Source organism: Perna viridis, chromosome 8 (assembly GCF_037379345.1).
Source record: "Perna viridis isolate PV_CMFRI_1.1 ecotype Kerala chromosome 8, ASM3737934v1, whole genome shotgun sequence".
NCBI lineage: Eukaryota > Metazoa > Mollusca > Bivalvia > Mytilida > Mytilidae > Perna > Perna viridis.
The window spans coordinates 14574259-14595375 of NC_142452.1; the positions used below are offsets into that span (position 1 = coordinate 14574259).

Sequence of the window (21117 nt, forward strand, 5' to 3'; positions counted from 1 at the left end):
AGTTTGAGGACAAATCTACTGGTAGTACAGAGAACTCAAGTAGTCGATTAGGACGGTTTAGTGTCAGTGAAAGTTTTCTTAATGTAAGATATCTCAGTCATATGCAGGTAGTTCAATAAAAAAAGTTTTATTGTGATTCTGATTTTCTTAATGTAAAATTTATCATTTCAGGTATTTTAACATTTGTTTTACATCCTGCAAAACCATCTGAAATTTAAAATTAGAAACAATTTGCTTTTTAAATTCTACAATTAGAGATATCAATAAGTTTGTTTCCGCAACAGACATTTCTGTTGTGATTATTTCTGAAAAGAAGAATATTTAAGTTTTCTAAAATATTTACGGGCAGTGAATCAACAGCTTAGATATATGTTAAAAATGAACCCTATGAGAGGTTTATTGGGAATTTTATGTATTGCTTGTACAAAATATATTTTAAAAATTTTATAGGAAAAACCAATAGTGATGAAAGACAGTAAGAAACACATACTTGATCGTTGGCAGTCAGTCATAGAAACCAAGAAATCATTAACAAAATCACATTCTATGTTATCGAAGTCTATGAGTACAAGTTATGAATTTGATCTTCATAAAAAGGGGGATAATATCGGAAAATTGACATCCAAATTTGATCACAATAGGAATGAAAAGCCTGTTAAGATTATTAAAAGTGCAACATTGCCCCTCAGCACAAATAAGGATATATCCTCACTGATGAAACAATGGTCTGTGACTGCTGAGGATTCCAGTAAATGTGATGCTATAGAAGAGAGAGATACCAATAGACATTGTAGGTCAAATGTCATGGAGAGATGGCGTCATCAAACACCGACTTCAGGAGATGCTAAATTATCTAATACTCTAGAGTCAGAATTTAGAATAAGACCCAAGTCTGCTTCCTGTTCAGATAGAACTGTAGTAAGGATTTTGATATTATGGAGAAATGTCATAATGTATTAAGATGAAAAGATTTGATAAAATGTAAAAATCAAGAAACTTTTTCCTGTGGGAGAGAGAACCTTATGTATTTTTCTTGATGAATAAATTAAGAAATATTAAATGTTCTAAACAACCATTATTTGACCAGTTTTAAGATTTGATCAGGACTGTAGTCTACTTGTGCTGTTTCAGGTTCTCCAACTTGGGTAAAATCGTTTGAAGGCTTGCAGCATGTTAAATGTAGTACTTGTATGTTGTTCTTTACCTTGCATGGTACACCGCTCACTCTTTTAAGAAATTTACAGATATTTTTTTTTAATGATGGTGATTTATAGGGAAAAATTCTGATGATTCAGTGCTGTCTTGTGTTGCTTTTGTGAAAACAAAAACTGTTTACACTATTAACAAATTTTCAGAAGTTGTAATCCAGAAATGTTCCCAAGTTAAAATGACTTTATTAACAGAAAAACTGATCTAGGATACATTATATTTCTGTGCAAGTATTTAAAATTTTATTACATAGTAAGGTAAAATGATACTAACACATTCCCAGCATGTAACCTGCTTGTGCATGTCATTGTAGGGTAATCCTTTAGATTGTAATTCTCCAACACAAACAAGGAGACCGAAAAGCTCTTCTAAATTGGTATGTATAAAATTAAAGGTAAGTTCAAATATGAGGTATGTTAGAGTCGACAGAAACTCCTAAATGATTGAAATGACTGGATCCTAGTTTTACTGATGTTTTATTGGAATGGTGTCATGACAATTATTACTTTATAGCCACTTATTTTCATGGTGTACTAATTTTGGTGTATATTAGCAGTGTGGCTAAACACCAAAAATAGACTTTGTTAAATATTTACTCCTGGCTTAAGAACTTAGTGTACCACTTACCATCTACCAAATTAGAAATGCCAAATTTTTTTCGTATGTACTTTTTTGTCTCAAAATTGTCAAATTTTACATACACCAAAATAACAGGTCATACAGTATATAGTTTTTCAGTCTTGGATTGTGGGCTTAAAATCCCACCAAAATTGATTCTTAAAGACAAAACTTTGATAGCTATTGTATTCTGTGAATTATGTTCAATAACTTCAAAGTTTTTTACATATGCATTATTACGAGAAAGTCAGAAAATATAGAACAGTTGAATGGAAAAATTATTGGCTAATGTAATTTGATGAGTGAAAGCTATAAAATGATTTTGCCTAATAGATAATGCATGTAAAACTACATGTACTATGGACTTTTTTTTTCTTTTCGTAGGAGGAAGAGGAGAGGTTAGAGAGAGAAAGACTTGAGGCTGAAGAGAGGGAACGTGAAGAGGTATGACACAGAAAGGACGATAAGAACCCCTTAACACCCTTGCTTTAAACATTCACACATTGTGACATCATCATTACATTTGTGACATCACAATGACGTCATGTTGAATGATTACAGGGTTCCAGTAAAGAAAAATTGAATCTTTCTCTTTCCCAGTTCAGATTATAGATAAAAGTGGCAATGTTTATTCTGATTCTTTGTATTGTGTCAGCATTGATGGATGTGTCTTTGGTATGGAAGTGTAGCATGGGACACATGTATCACAGTCATGTTTCATAAAAAAAATCTCAAATGAAGTTTTTCTCAAATTTGTAATTTAGATACATGAGTATTTTAAACTAATGAGACCTCAAAAAGATTCAAGATTTGAGAAAAAAATCAGATTAAGATATTTTATGAAACAGGGCTCAGTGCTGTTAGTAGAGTAGGGTTATTCAGCTGGAATCAAAATGAGCAGTGTTTCTCTGTTACCCAATTCTGCCCTTATCTTGTGAGTAGGAGGGTATATTAGATCTATGTATTGCCACCAATCAGGAGGTATGTCTGCCTTTATTGTGCCAAGGAAAGCTGACTGAATTTTCACAATGGATTTACACAAATCATTGTCCTGTGAATCTTTGTCAGGGTTACTGATTAAAAAGTTAGTTTCATGAATTAGCTAAATTCAAATTAATGACAATTAATAAAAACCAATACCTATTACAGGGCTATATCAACATTTTCAGTACAATCATTTGGTATATATGTTACATTTTTGCAATACAATTTTTTTTTATTATAATCAAATGAGCACTTTACTGAAAAAATAAAGATCACAGTAATTTTATGTTTATCATGGTTTTGCTTTAGGATTAATTTTTAAGGCAGACATATTATACCTGTTGGGTACTTGTTGTTGTTTATATTGTACAATCATTATGTTGGTTTTTAGAAAAACCCTGAGTGACACACATCCATGTTTTTCCCTTTCTTTCAACTGTTGGTCCATCTTATTATATTGCATCAATCATTCTTCATGAAAAAGTGATAAAAATGGCTTTTTATTTTTTATATATTTTGTGTTTTATCTGAATAGCTCTAAAAGTAAACACTTAATTGTCTACTCCAGCAATGCTAGAGGTTGTCTGGTAAGCTATTTTCTGACTCTGTGACTCCTAACGGAATTACATACTCTTACATTGTGGGAATTATGATTGTCGTGGGTCACAAGATACTTTATTATTTTTATATTTAAAAAACTTAGAAACAAAATGCTGAAAATCTAATTTAAGGCAAACTTTGACAAGGTTTTAATATCTTTGTATGCCATATTTTAAGTTGTCATATGAACCAAAACCGTACCATTTACTTTAGGTGTCAACAAGTACTTTAGTACATGACAAGATTTTATAATATTCAAGTTAAAACTTAAAACAAAATCATTACCTTACATCATGCATGTTCTATTAACTTTTAGTTGTTTATAGGAATAACACTTTTATAGTTTTCTATATAAACATTGCCTCTAAATATGATGCAGATATTTTGTAGTATTTAGTTTTATAGTTTAGGTGACATCTTAGATCATTCCGAAAGCTTATTTTTAATGGCAGATCAAGAAAATTTCTAAAAAGGGGTCTTTGTTTTCATGATTCAGTTTTGGTATTTTATTTTTAGTGATAGGAACAATTCCTTTCAATTATCACATTTCCATTCATTACAACTTTCTGTCATCCTTTTTGGCTTAAATTTTAAAGATAAAATCCAGACTTTAGGTTTTGTTTATGTGACTTTGTCACTTGATTGTTTATACCCATCATAGACACATTTTTAGGAACTTTAAATTGATTCGTGATGTCAAAATATTTTAATTCAGTCAGAAGAGTTAGAAACAGTATGGGTAAAATTATTGATTTACATCCCTTTAAGTAGAAACTTTCTTTCCACCACTAAAATAAGTTTGATCCGTTGTCAATCTGGAGTTTGATTTAAATGCATTGAAATGGCTTCTGATATTTGATCATCTTTTTCTCAGATTGTTGCTAAAAATTGTGGTTGTGAAAAATGGAAGGTTGAAACAATACCAAATACCCAAAACAAAATCTTTTTGAGTGCATTTGAATCAAATTTCAAAAAATATCTGCATTGAAATTTGAAACAATTTTGATGAATTACCCCCTTTCAGGCTGCCAGAATAATGGAAGAACAACAAAAGAAGAAGAAGGGAAAGAGGAAGGGACTGGGTGGTCTGTCCCCAGAAAAGAAGAAGATGTTAAAAGTAGGTGTTCCTAGTGGTACATGATGTGCCCCAAGATGTGAACAGGATAATCTGAATATTTCCTTACTCTTTCAAATTTGAAGGGCATGTATTTCCCATTTTAAGATTATAAAAAAATTAGGAATTTGTGTATTTTAAAGTCGCTGTTTTAAAAGAAATTAATTTGCATTAAGTATTAAATTGCAAATCAAAATTGTTTAGAACCCTTCGACTTACTCCTACCACAGAACTTGAGAAATTATTATTTCTTAGATTTTCAAACTATTTTTGAACTGAACAATTTTCTCAGTTAAGAGTGTCTCAAGCTTTGTAGTGAAAGGGGCTGTAATAGCTTTAACATCCATGATAGAGTACATAAAAAAAATTCTAGGGTAGGAAAATGTGTTTCATAGTCTGTCAAGGATAACATTCAATACCCTCTGATGCATGCACTCCTTTAAGTAAAGTTGAATTGTATTTTTAAATATTTTTGCCTGCAGTTGGTGCATGATTACATGTTTGAGTGAGGGAGTGAATGCATTCATGAACTTAAATTCAAATGCCTATGACTTTAACCCAGAAAGATTTTGCTGTACACAAACTAATTTAGTCATCTTTGATCAAGAAAAATTCATGCATGTTATTTGAATAAATTTGCATGTTTAATTAGGATGATGAATATTCATCAAGTGAAGAAGAGGAGGACCCTTATTACACATTTATCAATGAACGATCAAAGTTCTGGAATGCAGATAAGGCCCGTGAATTAAAACAAAGAATCAAACATATACCTGGCCTTGATAGCATGGAGAAAGGTATTCTATAAGGATTGCAAAAAATACTGTAAAGTCTAGAAATTATTGTAATATCAGATACACTACTATCTGAATGAGTTCAAGTTAAAGTTTTTGAATTTTGTCTATTTTGGAACAAGATATTTGAACAAAAAAGTGCTTGTATTTTCAAATTTTAGAATCTGTTGTAAAAACAGGAATAATTTCTGATTTTACAGTTATGTGGATCAGATTGACATGTCTTTTGTAAATGGTTGTTCTGGGATTGTAAATGACTAAAACAGAAATTTGGGTCATCCAGACTGTTGCCTTTTACATAGGAAATGTTACCTTATTAATGTTTATAATGAAACTTTGCAATAAAAATGTCTATGATAATTTTAAACAAACGAAAGTTAAGAAAAAGTGTTTTTCTCCTGCTGCAATACTGGAGGGGACATAGAAATCCTTGTGTGTGTGTATCTGTCACACTTGACTTTGTGGATTTAACTCCTTGGAAAACCCTAAACAGATTTTGTTCCAGTTTTGTAGGATTTTTAGTCACCATATTTAGTTAATCATTTATTTTGAAAAATTTTATAGGAGTAATTAAACTTTGTAGAATTTGTACATGCTACACAATAGGAACACTCTTTAGATGCAACTCCTCTGAGTCTGCCTCTGATTTTGTTCAAATTTTGCAGGATTGTTAGTCACAATATGTAGTTGATCATATTGTACCACAATTATGATCTTACAAATTTTACCGGAGTTATTGTACTTTTGCACTTTAATTAGACTGGGCACAGAAAGCTATGTGTAGCAATCTATATACACATAAAGAAAATGGAAATGATGTCAACAATCCCACCAGATTGAAAAGTGCCAGCTCAAGGCTACCGATTGGTCTTCAATGAACAATGAGGAAACCCTTACTCCACTAAGTAGGCTGCAGATGGCCCCAATACAACATTATGAACTGGTGAAGTGAAAAAGTTGCCCCTCTATACTCCAGCAACATAATTGTAAACTGATATTGAAAACAAAACAATACATACAGAGGTCAGACATTTAAGACTTGGGACAGGTGCAAAAAATGTGGCGGGGGTTTAAGTATTTTTGTGTTGTCACAAACCTCCCCTTTTAAATCTTTTTATGTTCCTCACAAATTAACCTATTTAGCAGTTTACTCAACTTATTGGAGGAGTATTGAGGTTTCCGTGCTCTGTAAAGAATATTACCATAAAATATAGGGTTGGATATGGTGGCATGTATTAATTAATAAGTACATCTGTATATGAGAATGGGTTCCTTGTATCTGCTGAAAAATTTTGTTTGTTCATAAAAATGTTACATCAATATTAATATTAATTTATGTCATAATGGAAATTGGGAAAGTATTAAAGTCAGTCCTTGTAAATAAAATTTTAAAAATGAAGGCTTAGTTCTTTTAAAAAATTCAGTCATGATTAAATAGGGAGAAGCAATTGAAATAGGTACAAATGTTTAGTATTGACCAATGAGAATTTAATAACATCATATAAGTAATCATGTGTGCCAAACTGATCCACTTCTGTTGATAAATATATATTGAAGCATGCATATTGTATATAACTTGCATACACCAATTGCATTGTATGTATAGGTAGTGGATAAAAGCACCTTCTGTGAGCAGGGTCCTCTTGATAGTGCCACACCCTGTTGCTTTGACAGTTTGATGGTCCAACAGGTCAATAGTCTGACATACGGCAAATATCATAATCTCAGTTTAAGTACCACTTGAAAAAAAAAACCACTATCATAAGCTCACCGGACATCAAACCAAGAGTAATCTATTGTCATCATTTTGCATTGAGCGTCCGACTGTCCCTAAATGGTTTTTTTTTGCAAAGATCTCATTGTCAGAAATCACTGTAGGGATTTTCAAACTTAGTAAAAAATGCATCATTTAAATGATATCCTTTACCATGTGTGTGGGAAGTATTATTGTTTATTGTAGGCTGTCAAAAATACATGACTGCTATATATGCACAAATGATATATGTAAATAGAATAAAAAATAAATCATATTCAGCTACATGTATTAGAAATTGTGTCTTGACTATAAAAAAATAGACTTTAATTCAGGACTTGGAATCAGGTTAGGGTAGTATATCCTTACAAATTGATCCTAGAAACTAGAACTTAAATAACATTAAAATCCTTGCTAGAACTTACTTCTTTTCTTGTTAATTTTTGTCTAATTAAATCTGACAGATAGTAGCCTACAGAGGGACCCTAGGATCACTCTGTTTATATCTGTGTCTACTAACTCTTTACTCTAATTAATTGTGACAGATAGTAGCCTACAGGGGAGCCCTAGGGTCACTCTGTTTACTAGTTTTATTAGATTCAGTGCTGTAGTTTTCAATAGATTTGTTCTTATAAGATAGACAACCAGTCAGGACAACAACAAAAAATGTCTTACCTCCTGGGGAGACATAATTATATTCCAAACACAATCCTTTTCGTTAATATCATTATATATCCAATGGACAGAGATATACAGTACATATATTATTTCATTTTTCCTTTCGATGTGATTTCCTAGAACTATCAGATTATTGAACTGTTGGACTATTGAACTGTCCGACCACCTATATAATTTCTCTCTGAGCATGTTAAATAATTTTTTTAAATAATGTTTACATTAACTAAACAGTATCTATGTGCTGTCTAAAACTGATTTCAGACATTACAATTTGGTGACCAATGAAGTCAGTAGCCAAGATATATTGTAAAAGAAAGTAATAGCAATATTAGTCTGTCTTGATAAAAAATGTTGGAGTGTCCATGCATAACCTTTCAAACTAAGATATTTAAATTTATATTGTCAAGAACGGACAGTCATCTTATAACAGGAGCTAGAATCTAAATTACAAAAGGCCATTACAATTCTCCCTCTTCATTGTCATTTTCATCTTTATTGTAAAATTGACCATTTAGGAGAAAAGTTAAGGACTAATGTGAATGTCATAGCACTGGTTCCCTAGTATGGTTCATGCATGAACTTTCCTAAAATTTGAAGGAAAAAAAAACAGGTAGTAATTTTGCCATCTATTTTTAGAAACTTATTATGCAAAAAGCTGCTGAAGACCTTCGTAATGAGGCTAAAGCTAAAGCAGAAGAGAAAGAACGTTATATAAATGAGCGAGTCGGCTCATTATCTACCGAGGGAAAGAGTGAAGGTATCCGAGCTGTTGTTCTGCATGTCCCGAATTCTAACCTTTCTTGCTCCTTCACTAGCTTTGTCAGTGCTTTATTTTTGTGATGATTTCATCCTTTACCATTTGCTAAAGCCGGAACTTTGAACTCACTAGTGAATCATTAATAATCTATACAACAGGTTTTCACCTTCCTATTTCATGTTATCCCTAACATAATAAACCCAATACTATGTTTCTTAATCATTTCTATTTTTTGCTGGTTAAAATAAAAAAGTACTGAAAAATTCAGTACTTCTTTAATTGCCTCATTAATTAGCAATTATAAGTACTGGTGAACATTTTTTTATAGTTTCATGATAAAGGTGTGATTTACATTGTTCAGAACAAATTATGTTGGGGTTCTTTTTAATTTTATTTTATTGAAATGGCAATAAAAAAGTTGAAAATGAAAGAGAAGATAAAGGAGGGGCTGAGAAACAAATATTTATTTTTAGTTTGCCTTACAATGTTCCTTGAGCATTGCAAATATGGCATATGTTTTTTTTCTTAATGAGATAAGTTTTATGTGAGGCATAGATTTGTTATTCAGTTTCTTTCAGTTTTCTTTATAACCTTATTTTATTATGGCACTGATTTGTTGAATGATGATGATCTAGAATTATATTAACATTTGAGAATAACTGTTGTGCAGTGGTTGAAATGATGATACTACTCTGTTGTTTTACATTTTGTTTTATTTTCCATGTTGTTCATACTGTATAATTGGTAACTGGTTTCCTGGTTAAAAATTTAGGTGATCCCAGAATTTAGTAAATAAATAAATAGATTTTTTTAATGCTAAAATTTGGGGTAAAAAATGAAATTAAAGTCCCATAAAAATAAACACTGGTATGGTATTATTTTATACAGTGAGTAACATTGTTAACTTGAGGGAGTAGAGACTTCCCTAGATTACATGACATGTGATAAACTTTTAATTAATTGGACAATTGACAAGGAGATTTATACTTCCTACATGTATCAAACTTTAATTATAATTCCTATGAAATAATGGATAGTTTGAACTTGTTAATTGTCCAGTTAATTACCTAAGACGGTTATGCAATCTGTACTCTGAAGTTATCTGTATTACTTGCTGTAACTGTGGATAACCTGTACCGTGTTGTATTAAGTCTTGTATACTGTGAAAGTCCTATTGTTCATGGGGAACCAATTTTTGTGGTTTCATGGGTTTGATGAACCACGGATTTTGGTTCCCAACAAAAACCGAAATTTTTCGTTTGCTTGCATGATAATGTTCTGGAATACACAAGTATCTATGAACTGATCATTTTTCTATAAACCACAAAAATTGGTGTCCATGAAGGAAAGTACTTTGACAGTATTTACCCTGGATTAATCATTTACACTGGTTAAAGTTTTACACCATTACAATTAATGTGGAGTAATACTGTTAAAATACAGCAAAATCTATCAGAACTGGAACCTTTGACAGACTGAAAGTCATACATTTCTAATCATTCTCTGGTTTCTGCATATCAATTATTGTTTGAAATTTTAAAGAAAAAAATCTGTCCTAATATAGGTGTTAGGTTATTATATGTTAAAATGAAAATCTTAAAGCCCAGTCAAGTTCTGAAGATAAAATTTGTCTATACAGAATTCCTAATGTCTGTGATGTTATCCTCCAATTTATGGTTTTATGTTTTCAAAGCATTTTAGAAGGCTGAATTATCACTACAGATAGCTTACTGTGTACTGCATGTACATTATTTCATGTTAATGATTGACATTTATAATAGCAATGTCATTGATATTTGTAGGTGACTTAGTTAAATTGTGTAAACAGTTACATCAACAATTATCAAAACTAGAGGAGGAGGTTTATGACTGGGAGGTTAAAATTAGAAAACAAGATCAAGAGGTAAATTAACAAGTAATTCATAAAAACTTCATTTAATCATTGTTTTACCATTGGTTGGCCATTTATGTTGTATCATTTCACCCAATCAAAGGTTTAAATAATGACATGAATGTCCAGCTCATGGTAAAACAATGACGTGAATGTCCAGCTCATGGTAAAACAATGATTGAATGTCCAGCCCATGGTAAAACAATGATTGAATGTCCAGCTCATGGTAAAACAATGACATGAATGTCCAGCTCATGGTAAAACAATGATTGAATGGAGTTTCCATGATTTATTTTTAAAAGAAATAGCCTAAGTTTTGCATAATGGCGACCATTACGGAGCTAAATTTTGTTATGACATCTGTAATTTTGGGTAAAACTTATCTATGGCACCAGAAATAAGACTGTCATATGAGTATGACGTTGGTCATATATTTATCAAAGTTTTACCATGATACAGGTCTAAATATCTTTGAAGCATGTCACATTAAATTATAAAACAGAAGTAGGAAGAGGGCAGGGAGAGGTTGGATGGGTAAATGGGACTAAAATGGGAAACATTTATCAAAGTTAAAATTACAGAACTCTGAGGTAAAAATAAGAGAACAACATCATGACAACATTGGAAATAAGGGTTCATTGAGTTTCTGTAACTTGTAGAGGAATTGTTTATCTAAATAAGGAGGGGGTGTCTGTCTCTGAGGTGGAAACATAGAGGGGTCAGGGAAGGAAGCATAATGGAGGATAGAAACAGTCAATGACTGAAAATAGGAATTGGTTATATAGGTTGATAAGGGTTAGGGAGGAACATTTTGTCTTTTCAGTTAGAAGAATGGTTTTTAATACTTATAAAATATGACTACATAATGATGGAGCTTGTAAATATAAAAAAATATAAAACCTTTGTTACATAAAACATAGATAATGTATGATAGTTTGTTTTTCTTCTTGCTTTGAAAGTTTTGATGTAATTTTCTCAATGGTTATTTTTTTTCAGTGCTTACTTTGAAACAGGTTAAAACAATTCTGTTAAACTCCATGAAATAAAGTATTCTTCCTTGTATTTCAGATTATCCAATTAACCTTGAAAGTAAATGATTCTAAGGGTAAATTGTAAGTATGACAAGATTACGTTAGGCAATAAGCAACTAATTAGTGTTATTTGAGATTGGACTGTGTCAGTGTGTGAGAGAAGAGGTAGAGTGCCTTAGAAACAGCAGTCTACAATGATTAATTCCAATTTGCATACAAAAGGATTGTATGTCAGCATCCAATGTTGAGTTTAGCATTAACGATAAGTTGAGAACAAACAACTGGACTAAAGGATACAATAAGACAAAACATATGTTACTTACCTAATAAAGGGTCCTGAGGAAGCTTTGGTAGATAGAAAAAATAAGGTGTTCTACCTCACACAAAAGGGTGATGATGAAAAATTACTTATAGTGTCATTTAGTTGTAGCTGGTTGGGTCTTTTATACATACTGTTACCTTAGAATTCAGAACTTGTTGTGATGTATATATTTTTGTCAAAAATAAAATGGCTTCATAATTGCATTTATCAAAATTTTGCTTTTAGAATTTTTAATATGCATGAAGTGTAGGTTTTTAGATCTAACAGAAAATTTACCTGTAATCACATGATGGTAAAAAAATGAGAAAATGCAATATACAATAATGTCTGAATTTGCAGTATAAAGAGGTATTCAGATACTGCTGTTATTAAGAAATTCTCCTGCACATTCTGTCAGCTTTAAGACTGTATATGAAATGATAAACAAATTCTTATTATGTACAATTCAAGATTTTTCAGAAGTCTGTGTAGATTTTTATATCTAAGCAGATGTTCTAATATTAATTTGATGAGAATTGTTCTGTACTTTTTTTCAGTGCCAAACCGGTCTTAAAGAAGGTCAATAAAACAGAGAGCAAGTAAGTTTATAAAATAGTACCATGTGATTTTCTAAATATAGAAAATCAAAATTAAGTACTTCTAAATATTTTCAAGGAAGATATTCAGGTACTTTTGATAACAGACATTATGTCAAGTCTTATTTTCCAGGGGAGACAACTTGTTGTGATTTTGTCTTGTTGTTTGTTTCTAAAATATTTTCAACATTCTATGTAATATTAATTCGATAGAAATGAAGCCCCACACAGGTATTGGTATGTTATACATGGCAGAATTAAATTTTTCATAATCTTAACTAGATCTTTGGGATTTCCCATTGCAGAAATGGGTTGACATGATTTTGCACGAAAAAAATCCATTTATTGCTGTACTAAGATTATTTCTTAAATTGTATCGTAAAAGACTTTATGTAAGAGAACTATTTCTTTTTTTATTTTAGACTTAATAAAATAGCATCAAAGAAAGACAAATCTGATTTCCGTGACAACCTGAAATCTTCAGGGCAGAGTAAATATACTTTAGATGAAGAAGGAGGAGAGAGTGTAAGTATACATATATAGATTGTCATATGATGTAATGATTTTCATATGTTTTTATCTTGTAAACTATAGTTCCTTGTAACTCAGGTACAGAATGTGTACACATTTTTGCTATGTATTTTCATGATCAGTAATTATTTGCAAAAATAAGTATCTGCCAATACTGTATATTGTATAATCAGTAATTTTTTACAGAACGATATTAATGTGGTTTGGTATCAAAATATATGTATTTTTATAGTATGCATATTATGCAATTGGTAACTTTCAACATGACACAAGTTTATGAACTCAGAAAAATGTTTGAAAATCACCAATGGCAAAAAAAGGGTATTTGCAAAAATAAGTATAATTCGATATTGACTGTACCCATGAGTATTTCATGTATAAATCCTAATAATGGTTTATTTTCAAACTTCTTTAATATTGAGCCAAGTTTATAGTCCTTGGATATAGTTTAATTTTTTATTGCATTATAAAGAAGTATAATGTATAAATAGCTGTTACTTTGTCTTCTCACAATATGTATGTTGGCATGTAAGTAAATTATATATGGTCACATACTTTCAGGCTGAATAATTTTTTGACGTATCATCATATTTCACTAAAGGTAGGTTTCATTTGATCATCACAATCAAACAGGAATGATGTTGACAACTTCCCCTATACACATATGTCTTGGATGACAGGGTTCAAATCAATAGAAAGTCCAGGTGTTTAGAAAAAAAAATGTTACTCTCTTTGGCTTATAAAGGTTTTCATTTCTTCACCAATTCTAATGTAGGAACTTTTTAGTGGGTATAAAATTACATTGTTTGAAGAAATATCCTTTCTACTGTGAAATTATGAAGTTACTGGATTTTAACAAAAGCATCTTTAGTTTTACAATTTTATAGATTACTGATATTTGAACAGCAATGAAAATTATTAACCCACAAACAAAAGAACTTTCACAGTATAACAATTATACAAACAGTCAATTAATTCCTGTTTGAAAAGATTCACATCTTCTCATCCCTTCACAGAAAGCAACACATGTAAGGCTATCATAGTAAGTTACGGTGGGATGTCGTATTGTATTCAAATATTAAATCATGATATTTTATACAGCACTGAAAATCATGAAGGAATATTTAACATAAATTATTATATTGAAATTTTATGGTGCTGGGGATTTTTATATTATATGAAGTAACTTGTCATACATAAATTAATAATATGACAAATTCAACTACATTTTATTCTTTGCTGCTTTTTAAATAATGACTATTTTTATTTAATTGTAAAGATCTTTTCATTTAGAACTTTATTTCATCACCCTTCTAAAACAGGAAAACCATAAAATTATTTCTCTCATGAGCAGCAAAACTCACACCATTATATAGATAAATGGTAGCCTTATATGTTATTAGTTCCTATTAATATTTTTTTGTTCTTTCAGTAGATATTTAGCCTTAAGTTTCCTGTATGTCCCTGCGTTTTCCAATCTCTTGATATTTTAGTATATGTACATGTATTGAGAAAAGTTTTTTTCTGAATAAAATTTAATTCTCTGTTGTACGTAGTGTCAATTTCAATGATCTATTCAGAAATGCAACTTGATAATTATATGTGATCCTTTCTAGGAAAACAACAAAACTAGTAAATGGGGATAAATGCATATCTTTTGGGGGAAAATGAATTAACCGAAATGCCTTCACTAGGCTTCAAATATACGGTAAAAAAAACAATAATGTTATAGCATCAATTCAAAGTTGATTCAGTTAAATTTTACTGAAACAGTAGGAGTAATTTTATCCCCAAAATATTCAAAGGGTTGAAGGATTTATTGGCCATATCTGTACACATGAGAATTATAATGTTAGGAACTTATGGTTGACTAAAATGCCATTTTTATACATGTATTATGTCAATTTAGGAGAAAGGTGGGGAAGTTGCTACGGACACTTTTTTCTTATTTTATCATATAAGTAAATCCATTCATATTGGTAGAAAATTCAGAAACAAGGTCCAGTGATGGTTGCAGAAACCCTGTTATCCAGCTGACATGAAATAAAAGGAGTTTCTGTTTCACACTTCTTCTTAACAAATTTAATCATTTGAACAAGTAGCACCAACCAAACCTGGTTGTACATGTAATTCATGACAAAAGTTGGAATTTCTGAATGTGTCCATTGAAATTTAGTCTGTATTTAACTCTTGTATGATCAGACTCAATATATGTGCATGAGTGAAGGACACACACACACACACACACACACACATTGATTGAATGTTTCATTCTAGTGTCCCCCTTTGCTAGAAATTCACAACTGGAGTAACCTTGACTAAGCTTTTCAACTCACCTGTTCAGTTTTAGTTAAAAAAGCCTCTGTTATTTAACACCATCAAACATCTATTACTTAAACAATAATTGCAGCTTAATTTAAAAAAAAATAATGAACACATACACAATATGTTAACTTATTGTTGCTAGAATTATGCTTCTCTTAACACTTTTATTAAACTACTATTATATTTTACATTCAGTTTTCATGCTATTTATGTTATTAAATGGAGTAAAGTATTGGTTAGAGACTAAGCACATTCTGTTGCACTAAATGATTAGAAACTAAATCATTTTTTTTCATTGCTTAGTATCAATGTATTTTTATGTCATAATCAGACATTACTTGTATTCACAATTAAGTAGATATTGGAAAGAGCTATTGATACTGGCATTTCTAAATTCTGAAATTATTATTTTTTTTAAAATGTGAATGTCTTTAGATAGAAATAAATAAAACTTCTTTTTTAAAAGAAATTACTTGATGTTTTTTTTTTCAAAATTACATAAGTTATAATTTTTGTTTGACTAAAATGAAAAAATGGCAATGGTTAATGCACATAATAATTTCTGAATTTACATAACTCATTGGAGACTATGTTTACTTTCCAGATATATGTATCTCTACATAATCTTTCTTAATAGACAGTCAGTTGGATCTCTAATTTATCAAGGGAAACTAGTTATGCTTCAAATATGATTTTATAGAGAAAGTATACCAATTAGAGTAAAGTTTCAACACCTTAATGAGCTAAATACTGTAAGAAACATTTTAAATTTTAAATAATCAAATTTCACTTTCTTTTCAGAAATAAAAACCCTTTTTATGAGTTATGAAGAAGATGAAACGACAGCAGATGATACAGCAAATGGAATTTGAACTTTGACCTCAATCCCATAATCCATAAGTCAACTGAATCCAAGGTCGTGTTTAAATGACCTTGACCATTTTTAATCCATTTGCCATTTGAACAAACAAGTTTCACTCATGGTGTGCATTTTTTAAAGCAAATGTCGGTCAGTGATTATTTTAATGTCTTTGTCTTCTTCTATGTGACTATGTATGTGTATTTTCAGATTAAAATTACAAGTTGTAATTATATTTGTACATTTTTATTTTTATTTAATCAAATACTTAAGATTTTTACACATGATATTACTTATTATATTTGATGAGATTTATGATTTGAAATGGGACAAAAAAATATGAACAAGCTAAAACTGGGATTTATTCAAGATGTCCTGTTTTAGATTTGAATATATACATTTGATATGGTATTGAGGAAATTTTCAAAAATAAAAAAAGGGTACATTGCATCTTATTTAGAAGCAAAAGAAAAATAGTTGAGGCAACCTTTTAAATAAATGTCTGCAGTATAAAAAATGTGTTAATTGAGCAGAAACATGTGAAGGTTTAAATTTTTTCATGTACACAACATTAAGTCTATAAGAATACGTAAAACATATTTGACAAGAATTATTGCTGCTCAATTAACCCTTTAGTGTTGTGCTTAGTATCCATTATATTATATAGGAGTTTTATAATTGAAGGTGCTTGATATTTAAGTAAACTATATTGAGATATAGCACAGTATTTTATACAAGTATTTGTCTATATTTACCAAGTATTATTTTTCACATTTCTTTGTAATTGTTCTGCTACATTTGTTATGAAAGGTTAAAATTTTTTTTTTTTCAATTTAAAGCAATTATTTTGATCACTTATCATTCTATCAACCTTGCTTATCCTATCTTTGTGTACTAGTGTCCTGAATCTAGTTCAGATGGATCATAGTTTAGTAAAGATCGTAGTTATTGAGAGGAGGAATGTGAAGAGACTTGCTATCTCCCATTCAAAACAGATGGATTATCTCCCTTTATATCATCATGATTTTTTTATAAAGTCTTAAACTATGACTTGTTATTCCCATCCATAATTATAAGTTTGAAAAAAAAGAAAATTTATTCATTTAGACCATAAATGAACCAAACTTTGTTTCATGCAATATTGTAATCAGAACTTTAAAATCAAATTTGCCAGCTCTTCCTTAAATAGACAAGTTCCAGTTGACATTAATGAGAAGTATAGCTATGTGATAACGAGGTCTATAGTTGTTTGTTGTAGATAGATTGTAACTGTTGTGGTATTTATTTAGTTGTAAGCCTGATCAAATCTGTTATCATTTGCAATAAAAAACTCATTCCTTGCCATCAGTTTGTATTTTATGAAAACCTCATGGTTGAGAGTTTAGTTCCCATGGTAACTTTTCAATGTTGTTACTGGATTGTGATAATTTTGCCTATACATTTGCTTTGCTTTTGTCACATAGTTTATACACTTGCTATAGTATGGTCCGAAGTCAGGTGTATATAGTGATTCATGTGTCCATTTACACTTTAGTTTCTACATGATGTAGCTATCAAACAGAATCTTTTTAAACTATTGCTCAGTGTTTTGGACAATAAAATATTGGGCAATTTATTGTTTATATAACATTAACCAACCAATAGTTATGGTCTTTATTCAATTCGAAGATTGGAATGTGGGGTATATGTATATGTGACCACCAGATGTACTTTTAAAGTTCATAACAAACAATAATGATGTTCAGGGATTGAATTAGTCTTCCCTTGATGACCATTACCTGATGAAGCTCCTTAGGTAGTCAAGTAAAGGAGATATCGACTTTCTATCATATTCCATAGATGTTTAAATCTTTTCTGATGCTGAGTTGACTCTCCTTCTCAATTGTTCAATTAACTACCTAAGGAACAACTTTTGTCCCCTGTACGTCATCATTGTATGTGTTAAAAAGCCCTATTTTATATGACCACTTGTGGTTGTATAATGGTATCATGCCGTCTTCAGCAGGTACATCCGTCAACAATGCAATTCTGTTCAATAACTTGAGTATAAGTGTATAGATCTTTTTTAAATAATATCACTAGATGTCATTACCACAAAAGGAAGCCTAGGATTGTTGTTGGGGTTGTGACTTTCAGGAATAAGGGGCCAGGGTCACAAGGTGTCATTCCACATAAGGAATGTTGGGTTTGATTTTTGGGGTTGTGACTCGAAATTGTTTAGGAATTAAGGGCCAAAAAGGGGACCAGAAACATACATTTTCCTGATATCCATACAATAACGTAACTATTAGTGAATGGATCTCTCGACATTGTACCACAAGTTGCCATACCATGAAAGGAAGGCTCAAATTGGTTTTAGGTGTTGTGAAATGAACTATTTAGGAATGAGGGGCCAAAAACAAACAGTTTCTTGATGTTTGGACAAAAACTGAGGATGGATCTCTTTTAGATTTTAGTATAAGGCACCAACCATTTTTATATTGAGGGGGCTGGGATATTTTTGAAAAAAACAATATTAATTTCACTTTGAAGAAAAATACAAAAATATTTTTGTTGTGGCAAGAAAAAAATAAATGAAGTTGCTTAATGGTTATTAAAAAAATAAATAATGTTGTATTCTGTTTTTCATAAAAAAAAGTTTAGCTAGAAAAAAAAATTAAAAAAGAAAAGGAAAGGAGAGGAGAGAAATCTCATAACATATAGTGAATGTACCATAAACTGCCATTCACCATGTTAAATTATGTATGAAGTAGTATGTAACAAATGTCTTTAATATCAACATTTTACGGTTTATAGTCGAAAAATTCATAATGTTATAATGAGCAACTAAATGGATATCAATATCCAGAGACTTTTGTGTTGTATTAATCTAGTTTGTTAAACCAACTATTAGAAAGATGCAAAAAATACACGAACTACCAATAAATATTACAACCAATTTATCTCCAATAGAGAAAAGATAAGAATATCACACCGTCCTATTATTCCCCATTTGGGAAATGTAGACTTCGTGACTATTTTTTGCTACCTATAGTTGAAGACCAAGGAACTTATATACTCGTATATCTACAAGCATGTTCAGTAATGAACTAATTAAGGCAGCTGAAAACGTTCACTTCGAAATAAAAAAAAAGACATTGTTACACTTTTGAGCAATGAGAACTTACTTCTAATATCATAATTTGTTTGATTAGAATTAGTTCTTAATCGTGCGATGTGCAATGAGGACAGTCCCTTGCCCTGACATATGCGACATACAAGTGTTTAACTTATTAACTATATGGTTGAAACGTTCCCCAAAAAGCACAACATAATTAGCTCCGAGATGATGGCTTTATTGTCTTTAATGGGTCTTTTGATCAACTTCAAATGTGTGTAAGAATTTTAATTTACAATGATGAATTTACTCACAGATTGCTTCTTGCCTAATTGATATATTTTGGGGTTCTAAAGGGCTCTAGACTCTAGTTTGGCCATGCATAATTGATTGTGACGTGGGCTGCTTCCCTGCAAAAGTTTTAGACTTTCTCGTGCTATCGCAGAGGAAACTTTCCGGCCTGCACGAGTCCCAGACTTTCTCATGCTCTGTATGGTTTAGAAAATAGAAGCAGCTCCTCATCAATTCCTGGCCACAGACAAAAAGCTATGTCTTGTTTAGGCCAAGTAAATTTCATTCAATCCTCACCAGGGGGAGGAGGATTTTATTTTTTATTTTTTACTCCTTACCAGATATTTGCTGGCCTAATTTATCTTTTTGGTGTATAGACATGTTCTAAATCCATATCCACATCAGATTCAGAGAAGAAACATTATTTTGGTTACCAAGAATTGAAAGATTTGTATATTCTAGTGCCTAAATACAAGTAACTGAAGTGAAAAAAAATACTGCATTTTGGAATTCCCGTCCCATTTAAAAAAATGTCATTTTTAGGAGCGGGAGGGAATGTAACCCTATTAATTAATTTTATTCGGACTTAACAAGAATACAATATCTGATTATCTGAGTCTTTACTTTCATATGTCCTCCCTTGATATTTATATAATATTTTTCATTTATTGTTAATCGTAAATTTGACTAGCAAAAAAAAAAATTATAATTCTATTTCTATTGAAAAAAAAATTAAGAAGAACAGAAAAAAAATTGGAGCAACATTGAAAATCCCAGCCTCCCAGCTCCCCCCCCCCTCCCCACACACACACACCTTTCGGTATAAAAATGGTCGGTGCCTAATGTGTCATTCCACAAAAATAAAGTTTTGATTGAAGTTTGGGGTTGAGACTTGAACAGTTAAAGAATGAAGGCCTAAAATGGGCTAGAAACCAAGCACTTTCTTAAAGTCTGGACAATGAAATGAGTAAAATTTACATATATTTTTGAAACTGTACCATAAGGTGCCATGCCACCAAAGGAAGGCTGGAATAAATTTTGGGGTTGTGACTCAGAACTGCATAGGAATAAGAGGCCAGAAACAAGCTTTTTCCTGGTGAACTATACCTGAAGGTGCATTACAATAGGATGAACACGATTATTGATTTTGGAGTATAGGCTAAAAACCACTAATTCCACTTCCCATAGGCTTCTATGCTAATTTCACAATATTCAATGGCTTCTCTGGACTTTACCTTAACTTTAACCTGCAAAGGACTATATATCAGCATGATTCTACATATGTCAGCTCACAATCCTCAGAATGGCATGTGGGGTTAGCAGACTTGCAGTGCAGTACTGGTCACCGGAAGTGAAGTGTCTATAAATAGCATGGGAAATCCCAGTGTTTTCACAAGATAGGGGTATATTTAGAAATCATTATGGAGATTAGGCTTCACATCACAAGAAGCAAAATGCACCTATAAAATGTACAGAAATGTTTTTCCTTTCAGAAACTGTTTAAATTTTTCAAATGAGATGAGAACTTTTTTCACAGCACTATGAGGAACAGGGGTAATTTCTGCGTAGGACTATTTTTGCGTACGTTCCAAATGCTCATTGGTTGAATTCGTGGTCTGTAACCTAAATATATGACTTGTACTGATTAAGAATTAGAGGCCAAAAAGGAGCCACATCATTTCTTGTTT

The 21117-nt window shown here is 31.0% G+C and overlaps 1 protein-coding gene across 16 annotated transcripts in view; it reads left to right on the plus strand.

Moving 5' to 3' along the window:
* LOC148609455 (uncharacterized) overlaps positions 1 to 17385 on the plus strand; it is a 48559-nt gene extending 31174 nt beyond the window's left edge. For 11 of the 16 annotated variants that reach the window (XM_088542947.1, XM_088542954.1, XM_088542957.1 and 8 more), the window contains 12 exons: positions 3 to 83; positions 451 to 918; positions 1523 to 1585; positions 2212 to 2271; positions 4436 to 4528; positions 5178 to 5322; positions 10310 to 10410; positions 11467 to 11510; positions 12288 to 12329; positions 12749 to 12851; positions 13419 to 13458; positions 15984 to 17385. In XM_088542947.1, coding sequence (XP_088399073.1) covers positions 3 to 83; positions 451 to 918; positions 1523 to 1585; positions 2212 to 2271; positions 4436 to 4528; positions 5178 to 5322; positions 10310 to 10410; positions 11467 to 11510; positions 12288 to 12329; positions 12749 to 12851; positions 13419 to 13427 — 1209 coding nt within the window. In that variant the 3' untranslated portion in view covers positions 13428 to 13458; positions 15984 to 17385. Of the gene's footprint in view, positions 1 to 2; positions 84 to 450; positions 919 to 1522; positions 1586 to 2211; positions 2272 to 4435; positions 4529 to 5177; positions 5323 to 8386; positions 8508 to 10309; positions 10411 to 11466; positions 11511 to 12287; positions 12330 to 12748; positions 12852 to 13418; positions 13459 to 15983 lie in introns of all 16 variants that reach the window. The other 5 variants (XR_015914823.1, XR_015914824.1, XM_088542950.1 and 2 more) reach the window with 5 other exon arrangements.
* The last annotated feature ends 3732 nt before the right edge of the window (positions 17386 to 21117 follow it).